This window comes from Podarcis filfolensis (genome assembly GCF_964270895.1).
Source record: "Podarcis filfolensis genome assembly, chromosome: 17".
Lineage (NCBI taxonomy): Eukaryota > Metazoa > Chordata > Lepidosauria > Squamata > Lacertidae > Podarcis > Podarcis filfolensis.
The window spans coordinates 5,551,453-5,562,402 of NC_139621.1; the positions used below are offsets into that span (position 1 = coordinate 5,551,453).

General features: G+C 49.5%; 1 protein-coding gene across 3 annotated transcripts in view; it reads right to left on the reverse strand.

Moving 5' to 3' along the window:
- GRIPAP1 (GRIP1 associated protein 1) overlaps nt 1-10,327 on the reverse strand; it is a 241,335-nt gene extending 231,008 nt beyond the window's left edge. For 2 of the 3 annotated variants that reach the window (XM_083593146.1, XM_083593145.1), the window contains exons 1-6: nt 10,047-10,326; nt 5,072-5,138; nt 3,453-3,514; nt 3,258-3,284; nt 1,891-1,998; nt 794-947 (exon numbers count right to left, since the gene is read on the reverse strand). In XM_083593146.1, the coding sequence (XP_083449272.1) occupies nt 794-947; nt 1,891-1,998; nt 3,258-3,284; nt 3,453-3,514; nt 5,072-5,138; nt 10,047-10,088 (460 nt within the window). In that variant the 5' untranslated portion in view covers nt 10,089-10,326. Of the gene's footprint in view, nt 1-793; nt 948-1,890; nt 1,999-3,257; nt 3,285-3,452; nt 3,515-5,071; nt 5,139-10,046 lie in introns of all 3 variants that reach the window. The other variant, XM_083593147.1, reaches the window with a different exon arrangement.
- Between the last annotated feature and the right edge of the window lie 623 nt (nt 10,328-10,950).

Consider the following 10,950-nt stretch of genomic DNA (forward strand, 5'->3'; position numbering starts at 1 on the left):
TCAGATCTGAGACAGGATCTGAACTCTGGAGGCTCCAACATCCCAGCAGCAGGAAGCTAGGGAACCTATGGCCTCCAAGCGTTGCTGGGCTCCAGCTCCAAGCAGCCCCAGAAAGCACGGCCTATGATCAGGGATGACGGGAGTTATAGTCCAACAATATCTGGAGGACCACAGCTTCCTGTGTTCTGCTGCAGGCAAGTAACACTCTCTAGACCAGGGGTCAGCAGGGTTTACCTCGCCTGGGCCGGTTCACTCTAGCAGAGATCCCTTTGTGGGCTGGATCATGCGCACGCCTGCAATTTCCAACATCTGAATCTGCGCAGACACGATTTCTGGCACCGCGGAAGCAAGTCGCCACACCACACCGTGCCGCTTTAGTGTGGGGACTCGCCAAGCGGGTGGCTCAGTTCGTGAGTGGCTCTTGGGCTGGTTAAACCACCCCCATGGGTTGCTTGTGGCCCATGGGCCTTAAGTTGTCGACCCCTGATCTTGGCAAATACAGGACTGGGGTGACAGTTCAGCTTGCACATGGGTTATGCAATAGATACATGGTCAGGGATGGAGAAGCACACAGCCCTTCAGATGTTGCTGGACTCCAACTCCCATCACCCCTGACCACTCACTGGCTGAGGCTGATGGAAGTTACAACCCAACAGTATCGAGAGGCCACCAGATGTTCACTCCTGGCTCTTGGTGCTCCACTCTGTTGGTCTTCCGCTGCATCCAACCAACCACATTTCCCGGACTTTCTTGTGTTTATCCTGAGCAAGCCCAGCCCAATGCAGAGCGGTACCTGCCATGTTCTTCTGCAGTGCAGCATTCTCTGCCTGGAGCCTCAGCAGCTCCCCATCCGCAGGGCTGGCCGGGGGGGCCCCTTCGGGTGCTGCCGGCCCCCCTTCCCGGAGACTCTTGTTCTCTTTCTCCAACTGCTCGATCTGGGCGCACAGCTGGGTTAGAGAGACCAGAGGGTTAACTGCGGGCAACAGCACAGTCTTCAGGGAAGCAGGGAGGCATTCACAGCTGATCCATCTGGGCAGAAACAGGAACACTGCTACACCAGGATCTTCTTTCCCAGAGGAAGCAACAGCTACCTGCACCCTTCCGAAGAACAGTCGTTGGAGCCAGCCCTGTTCCAGCATGACGACTGCACAGCTCTTTTGCTCCTCTGACTGTTCTTTGGAAGGGTGCAGGTAAGGGCTGCAACAGCTCCAACTTCTCAGGTCTGGAAATAAACCCATGATTGTATCAAAAACTCCTGCCCACATTAATTAACCCACACTATCCAAATTACAGTAACGCTGCAGATAACAAGGTGCCTCCTACGCAGGAAAGCATTCAGTAACTCGGTCTCTATGACTCAAGCAACACGCTATGGGGAGGGAGGAGGGGAAGGTGAAACCCTGTACTGGTGCCACCTACCAGTCTGACTGGCCAGCTGGGGCACAGGAGTAAAATATATTATTTCATAAACCCAAAGAAAGCCAAGCAATCAGGTAGACAGCTCTTGACAGCTGGTCCTTTGGCACATCTACCATGCTCTCTGTCTGGTACGCTATTTTGTTAAGCTGTGGTCACCATGAGAAAGGGTGTAATAATAATAATAAATTTTATTTATACTCCCCCCCCCGCAGTGTAGGGGGACACAAGATCTTGGAGGAGGAAATAGCTCCTTGTGGCCACAGCTGTGGATGGAAGACTAAAAATACAGCAACATATACACAGTTAGCCTACTGTGTTCTGATAACAGTGTGATTCTTGTGCTCCTGTGAACGTCCGTGCCAGAATTCTGGGTGGCTCATCAGCGACTCTCAATGCCATATTATGCCTCACAGCAGCGCCCCCTGGTAGGCCCCTAGCGCTACTGCAGAAGCAACTTCAGCAGTCAAGTACCTTGGACAGCTCCTGCATGAGAGTGCTATTTTGCAGCCTGAAGTCATCCTCCTGGCTGTGCAGTTTTCCCTGAAGCATTTCATTTTCACTAAGCAAGGCATCCACCTCCTGTGGGGGAAAAGAGAGAATTCAATGATACCTCATCGTCCCTCCACGAGGGGCCGGCACCTAATCCACAAGCAGATTTGTTCGCTTGTTTCCCAACCACAAGAGGAAATGCCCCTTACTATCTTCCTGTTAGCTCCCTGCCTTTCTCCCAGTAACATACAGAGCCACTCAGCCCTAGGCAAGTGGTACTTACCCATAGGCAGAGTGCCACAACCTATACGATGGGTAGCAGAGGTACTTGATTGGACAAGGGTGTAACTGGAAGGGAGGGAAGGGGGAGGAAAACCTGACCCCCCTTCTGCATTTAGTGGAAGATGTTTGGAAGGCATTATTCCTACCTCAAGGGTCCACTGCCAGTTCCCAGATCTTTTCCGTACTTGACACTTAAAGATAAAGGTAAAGGGACCCCTGACCGACTCTGGGGTTGCGGCGCTCATCTCGCTTTATTGGCCGAGGGAGCCGGCATACAGCTTCTGGGTCATGTGGCCAGCATGACTAAGCCGCTTCTGGCGAACCAGAGCAGTGCACGGAAATGCTGTTTACCTTCCCACCAGAGTGGTTCCTATTTATCTACTTGCACTTTGACATGCTTTCGAACTGCTAGGTAGGCAGGAGCAGGGACTGAGCAACGGGAGCTCACCCCATCACGGGGATTCGAACTGCCGACCTTCTGATCGGCAAGTCTTAGGCTCAGTGGTTTAACCCACAGCGCCACCCACGTCCCTACTTGACACTTAGAGCCAGATATAATGACACAAAAAGTAGCTGTGTCACTATATCCTGAATCTTCAAATGACCCATATTCCCATCTTTCAAGATCTGGGGTGGAGATGGGCTGGGTAGGGAAATCAGTTTTTTTTCTGGGGGTTAGGGCTGCTTCCACCTCAGTTTAGGTTATTGATACACCCTACGTATGGGGAGGCGGACCTTCATCAGGGGAAAGGAGGCCTTGCAGAGTAGGGGCACATCAACTGGATCTCCCGCCACCTCACCTCTAGACCAAGTATGGCAGGCGGAAAGAGTCGGTCACCCTACCAAGACGCCTGCTAGTGTGGCAGGTAGGTGTGTGGTCTGGCAAAAACAGCTGGACTAAATGGGGGGACCTGGTGGGCTCAGATAGGCACACAAGCTGGAGGTGCTCCCCAAACCATTGATAGATGGATGATCAAATGACAGATCTTGGTGGGAGAGATGGAGTTGACGTGGCAGGATGATAACTGGGAACACCCACAACAAGCAACACATGCAAGAAGCCTTACCTGAGCCTTCTTACTCTTATTCAGAGCCTGGGAAAGAGAGAAATTGGTTAATAATACAGCAGTAGGAAGGTGGGAAAACAGTTATCATTACACCCCAAAATCAGAGTCAATTATTTCTATGGCAGGGTGCACCCACTTGTTCCCATGTGGTTCCCCCACTCCCTCCCACACATCCACTGCAATGAAGAACGTTACCTTCTGAGCTTTGGTAAATTCCTTATCCAAATAGGTCACCCGTTGCCGAAGACCATTTAATTCTAAAGATATCAAAGGAACAAAGGATCAGAATTGAAGAAGTACTTTAGAGAGAGGGCCACTGGTTTTCTATGATTCTGTACTGGTAGAACACGACATGAACTCTGGTATCTGACACAAAACTCGAATCTCAACATTTTAAATACATGAATATAAAAGAGCAAGTTTTGCATCCTCTCTTGTAACCGCATTTCAGAAGCAGAGTGTGTGTATGTTTCTGCTGCAGTGAGATGTTTTTCCTGGTCATTGGAAAAGACAAAGAGGCCACAGGCTCGGGGAGCACGGCAGCAGCACAGCCAAACAGGAGTGTCAGGGGAAAGTTTCACAAGAGGTAAGAAGGCATAGAATGATGTTAGCCCTTCCAACAGTGCACAGAGAGCAGTCAGCCAGTCATCTTAAGGAAGGCAAAAGCAGCCAAAAGAAGGACAAAGGACAAAAGAGGATGCCAGTAGCGATTGGTTGCGGTGGAACCCCACTTCCTATCTGATGGCAAGGCTACAGAGCTTCAAGCTGGAGAGGGAAGTTGTCTGTTTGGAAACCTCTTCATCCCTTGTCCAAGGATGCAGGGGGACTGGCAAGCCCCTGGAACTTCAGCATAGTTTATTCCGCTTCTGCTACTTATAGGAAGGTAAGAGGCTGTGGTTAGGGCACCAACACCCAACCCTCTAACCACAGGAAAGGTGATGTGGCAATTTGCTTCAATTTTACAATTTCACCAGGCACTGCCTGTACACTTCCAAGCATGCCTTTGCAATCATATGGACTACTGGTGGTTTTTAATGAAAGCTGAATTCTGTGGTCAACACCAGATCCCACCCCACCCCTTCCTTTTTGTTTTTTTGCACTTCAACAAAACCACAGCACGCAGGTAGCCTGGTGTGTACAGAAAATGCCACTCCTACTTAATGTTTTCCTCCTGCAACCATTATTTTCCTTAAAATTCCAGACTCTACACCAGTTCCGTTGTGAATCACAGAACAGAGCACATGTTACATGTGTGCAACAATTAACATAAATAAATAGGAGTCAAGGTACCGTATTTTTCGCTCTATAAGACGCACCAGGCCACAAGACGCACCTAGTTTTTGGAGGAGGAAAACAAGAAAAAAAATATTCTGAATCTCAGAAGCCAGAACAGCAAGAGGGATCGCTGCACAGTGAAAGCAGCAATCCCTCTTGCCCTTCTGGCTTCTGGGATAGCTGCGCATCCTGCATTCGCTCCATAAGACGCACACACATTTCCCCTTACTTTTTAGGAGGGAAAAAGTGAGTCTTATAGAGCAAAAAATACGGTAATTGTGATACTTCAATCCAGCCTTTCTCAACCTGAGGATCCCCAGATGTTGTTGAACTACAACTCCAATCACCCCTAGCTAGCAAGGCCAGAGCTCAGGGATGATGGGAGTTGTAGTCCAACAACATCTGGGGACCCATAGGTTGAGAACCGCTGCTTTAATCTGAGTTGCAGAACACAGAAGCCTGTGAACAGCATGCTGTACCCAGTAGCCAGAGATACTGGCAGTTTCAAGGGGGCTGGCAGAGAAAGGTGAGCTTCTTACCAGCAGTGTTTTTGCGGAGTTCATCAGAAAGCTGGTAATTCTGAGTCCGAAGTTCCAGTAGCTGAGCCTAGCAAGAGAAACAGTAAAGAATGAAGAAGCTGGCAGGGCCAGTCAATGCAGAACTCTGGCCGGGTTTGTGGCCAAGAGCCCAGGGCTTTTTTCACCGATCAAGCCGGGAACATGAGTTCCTTGGGAAACAATGCGTGGGACACTTTTTGAATTGTGGACAATGTAATCCAAACCTTATTTCATCTGTCCTCAACCTTTAGGAAATAAGCCTGCATTACTCTCATTTTGCAGACGTGAGGCCCAGAAATCATAGAATCATAGAGTTGGAAGAGACCAAATGGGTCATCTAGTCCAACCCCTTGCAATGTAGGAATATTTTGCCCAACGTGGGGCTCAAACCCACAACCCTGAGAAGAAGAGTCTCATCATAATAATAAAGTAGTAGTAGTAGTAGTAACAGTTCAAGGTGATCACAGAGATAGGACTTGACCAGATCTCAGTAACCACCCATTTAAAAAATGACTCTCCAAAGTTCATCATCTCTATAGACTTCTTCATAAAGGTCCATGAAACATTATCAAAGGCCTTCTATGCATCTATAAACATCAATGCCCCTTACTTTTCATTTCTCACCTCCAGATATTCTATTATTTTAGTTGTATTCCTTATACTGTCTTTCAGCTGATGGCCTGGAAGAAATCTGGCCTTGTCTTGGTGAATTATATCCTTTAATACCACTTTCATGCGGTGTGCTAACATAATTGCAAACAGCTTATAATCCATTAAGAGATCGGCCTATAATTTTTAACAGATAATAGGTCCGTTTCCTGTTTCAGGATAAGTGTAATATACATGTCTACCCTGGAGTTTGATATGGAGGATATGGAAGCAGCAATCTGGAAGAAATGGAAAGACTGCCATCAGCCTTCCATATGTCTGCATCAGTTTCCCCCATTTGTTATTTTTGAATGCAGCCTTCCCCAACTTGTGGCCTTAGCTCCCATCGCCCCTAACCCCTGGGCTAGGGCTGATGGGAGTTATTATTATTAAATTTGTTAAGTCGCTTTATCTTGCCCAGGGCAACCCAAAGTGACTTACTACCAAAGAAACAGACAACCCCTTCCCCACATTAAAACTGACACTCCAAAACACCTGGAGGGGAGGCACCAGCTTGGGGAAGGCTGTTGTGGCATCAAAAGCCTTGATAGCAACTAGTTTTTCTGGCCACCAATAAGTGGCTCTGGGATTGTGGGACGAGGTGCCAAACACCACACAGTTGGCCATATTTCACCCGGGAGTTCAGAGCTGGGGACTTTCTGGGGAACTCCAGAGGTGGTACTCAAACAACACCCACCAAGTCTGGCCAGCAGAGCCAATGGTCAGGGCTAATGGGAGTTGTAGCCCAGCAACACTGGATGGTCACAGGTTTTCCCACTCCTGATTTATAGTCTTAACTCTGTTCCCTCACAACAGCACACCCCACAACTTGCATATGTTTTTGATCTGTGAAAGAAATCACTGTATCAGCTGCCTTCTTCCCCACAAGAGATAGTTGTGTTTCAGCAGCAAAGCAAAAAGCATACATTGTTTGAGTGCTGGAAAGAGTTGCTGCAGGTATCAGAAAGTCAACATAACCAAGTCTGGAACAGGGCAGAAAGAGTCTTTGTGCTTATCACATGACAAACCCCCTCCATGGCTCCTTTCACTGCTAGCTGGTTTCTCCTGACACTGAACTGACTCCCTCAAGGTCCTAAAACAAAATGAAGTGGACCAAGTTTCTTGTGTTATATTCATCAGGAACGGGGAACCTTGCTGTTGGACTACAGTTCCCATCATCCCTGACCACTGGCTCTGGTGGCTGGGGCTGATTGGAGTTGGAGTACAAGATCATTTGTAGGGCTACAGGTTCCCTCATATACATCAAAAACCTTCTTGCAGAAACAGGCAGCACCCCTACAGTGAAATTAACATGCCACTTCACAGGTAAAATTCTCCACTGTGCATGTGATTAATCAAGGACCAATGGGCCCTTATGCACTCTGGAAAAGCAACCTGTGATCTGGTTATTGGACCAAAGGTGGCTGGGGAGTGGGAATAAGAGATCAAGGAATGGGATATATCATCATAGAATTGTAGAGTTGGAAAGGACCCCAAGGATCATCTAGTCCAATGCCCTACAATGCAGGAATCTCATCCAATTTGAAGCCATACCAGACCCTGCTTAGGTTTCCAAATGTGCTAACAGTTTTATTGTTTGATCTCTTCTTTTATAAAAGCAACTAGAGAATGGGAACTTCATTCACCATTTTTCATGCTTCAAAAGTAAAGCAGCGTGGCTGAAACTCTCAGCAGTGAGTCAGGAAGGGCTACTGACTATGTTCTACCTCCAAGGTTGCAAGTATTACGTCTCTGAATACCAGTTGCTAGGAATCACAAGGGGCAGTTCTCAGGTCCTGCTTGCAGGCTTCCCACTGACATCTGCTTGGCCACTCTGAAAACAGGGTGGTGGACTAGATGGGCCTTTGGCCTGATCTTCCAGGGCAGCCAGAGGGAAAACAACTGAGGAAAGCAGCAGCAAGAGAAGAAAGCAAAGGAGGACATGACACTGCTCCCCCTGCAGGGATGAACCCCAAAGATTCTGGGGCACAGCAAGGTGCAAGATGATGGAAATCAGCAAAGATGCCTTGGCATACATTTGTGTATGCTAGGAGGACCAAATAGCAAATGAGAACAGGGCTCCATGAATAGTTAAATAGAAGAGGTAATGGTGGCAGGAGAGAAAAGCTACATCTGCTAGAATACCCTCTTCTACAACTATTTAAAACAGATGTGAAGAAGCTTTGACCCTCCAGGTGTTGCTGGACTACAACTTCCATTATCCCTGGCAATTGGCCATGCTTGCTGAGGTTGATGGAGTTGTAATTCAGCACCATCTGGAGGACCAAAGATTCCCCAGACATGATTTAAAGGGCAAAGGAACTCCATTCTTCGTTCTCTTTATCTCTTAGTATACAGAAGGCCAGCAAGTCCTGCAAGAAGTGGGGAGGCAAAAGTAGAGTTAGAGCATGGTAGGGTGGGTTGGGGGAAGCATGTTTATTCTACTTTATTTCTTTAAAATATTTAGATACCGCCTTCCATCTGAAATGACAAGATCGTAAAAAAGAATGCACAATGCTGGCAGTAATGGCCAGTGAAGGCCAGAGAAAATAAGTGGGTTTTGAACATGGGTTTTTAACAACGTCAGTGTTGGTGATCAGCTTAGTTTAGAGGAGGTGACAATTCCACAGACAGGAAGCCATGAAAAGGATGGGTGTTTTTATTTTTAAAAATCTGTGAACCATCCTGAGATCTTTTGATGAAGGGCAGTATATAAATTAAAATAAATAAATTTATTTTCAGTTCATATGAGAATTTGCCAATGATAATTTTGGGGGAGGCAACAGAAAGCAGACCGAAAGGTTTAAAGCAAACATCAGCAGAGGCTGCCAGTTCAAAAGTACTGTGTTTGATAATTCCCACAGGCAAAGGGCTGGCTTAAAGGTAAAGGTAAAGGGACCCCTGACCATTAGGTCCAGTCGTGGCCGACTCTGGGGTTGCGGCACTCATCTCGCTTTATTGGCCGAGGGAGCCAGCATACAGCTTCCAGGTCATGTGGCCAGCATGACTAAGCCACTTCTGGTGAACCAGAGCAGTGCACGGAAACGCCGTTTACCTTCCCGCCGGAGCGGTACCTATTTATCTACTTGCACTTTGATGTGCTTTTGAACTGCTAGGTGGGCAAGAGCTGGGACCGAGCAACGGGAGCTCACCTCATCGCGGGGATTAAGGCACAAGCAGGGAACCTGTGGCCCTCCAGACCTTGTTGAATTCCAGCCCCAGCTGGAACACTCAGTGGTCAGGGAAAATAGGAGCTGCAATCCAGAAACATCTACAGCAGCCATTCTCAACCTGGCGGGCAGGATGAGGACAGTTCCCAGATTTTGTTGGACCACAACTCCCATCACCCCTGACAACTCTTCCTGCTGGCTAGGGATGATGAGAGCTGTAGTCGAACAACACTTGGGGACTTAAGCTTAAGAAATGCTCATCTAGAGGGCCACAGGCTCCTCAGCCCTGACTTAATGCGTTTTTAACCATGAACCCGAAAGAACAAATGCAGCAAACACACACACATATATCACACAACTGATTAAACAATCTAGGTAAAGTTAAAGGGACCCCTGACCATTAGCAGTATGACCCGGAAGCTGTACGCTGGATCCCTCGGCCAATAAAGCAAGATGAGCGCTGCAACCCCAGAGTCGGTGACTATTAGCTTCTGGGTCATGTGGCCAGCATGACTAAGCCGCTTCTGGCGAACCAAAGCAGCGCACGGAAACGCTATTTACCTTCCCGCCAGAGCGGTACCTATTTATCTACTTGCACTTTTATGTGCTTTCGAACTGCTAGGTTGGCAGGAGCAGGGACTGAGCAACGGGAGCGTCATGGGGATTCGAACCGGTGACCTTCTGATCGGCAAACCCTAGGCTCTGTGGTTTAACCCACAGCGCCACACGCGTCCCTTTGATTAAACAATCTACAGCCTTTTAAATATGTATTTTGGGGGGGGCGTTGTTGGTTTGTTATTGGGGTTTTATCATTATGTACTTAGGTTCTCTTTATGGGTGATCTTGGGGTGAAAGGTGCTATACAGATTTAATAAACAAATAATAACAGCTCCCACCCAGTTCTGGCCCCCAGCCTCAAATCTTCAGGCATCATCACTCTCTGCATCTCTACCCTGCCCCCCCCAAAAGAAATCATAATGGCAACTGGACGCCCCACCAGCCCTGAATACTTTCAACGACCCCCACCCCCACCCCCCGCTCATGACACCCACTGGGTGCTGTTCCTCCCAACGCCCCGCCCCACTCCTCTCCCCACCCACCCACCGCACTAGCCAGCCAGGCCGCCCGGCCATACGCACCTGCATGCGCTCGAACTCCTCCTCAGACAAGGCCTGCGCCATCTTCCCTCCCCCTCCGGCCCCCGGTTCGGATCCTGCTTGGCTCGACCCACGAGAGGAGGAGGGAAGGCGGGGGAGGAGGAGGGGGAGAAGCCCCGCCCCCGCCGGCCCGGGATGGCTTTAAGAGGAGATCATAGAGAGGAAGCCGGGAAGAGGAACGCTCTGAATGGGGGGTTTCAGGCTCTCTCGCTCTCGCTCTCTCCTCCCTCCCCACTCCCACCGGAAGCAGAGCGGCATGAGCGAAGGCGGGGGGAAGAGGGAAGGCGCCTGGAGGCCGGAAGTGGGAAGGGTAGACGGGCCGGAGACCGGAAGTAAGGGAGCATAGAGGTGCCGAAGACCGGAAGTAAGGGAGCACAGAGGTGCCGAAGACCGGAAGCGCGGAGGAGGAGGAGAAGCGCGACGAGAGAAGATGGCCAAGAGGCCCGGAGGCAGCTTAACTCTTCGCGCTTCTCCTCTTCCCTTCCCCGCCAGTATTATGGGATGGAACGGGGGAAAGAGAGAAAGTGCGGAGGCCACTGGCTCAGGGGGGAAGCAGCGCGCTCCATTCCCTGCGCCGTAAGACGCGGAGCGGGATGACGGGGCGGAGGTGGAAGAGGCCGCAGCGGAGCCCACAGAGGCCCGCGCTCTTGTATAGATTTCGACGCTTTCCACAGCCCCCCTTTCGGCGGAGAGGGGCACGGCAGCCCTCCTGGCCTGACTGGAAGCAGGCGAGGGTCGTCAAGCTCCATCCTTTTATATCTCTCTCTCTTGTTGCTGTTTAGTCGTGTCCGCCTCTTTGTGACCCCCTGGACCAGAGCACGCCTGGCACTCCTGTCTTCCACTGCCTCCCACAGTTTGGTCAAACTCTTGCTGGTAGCTTTGAGGA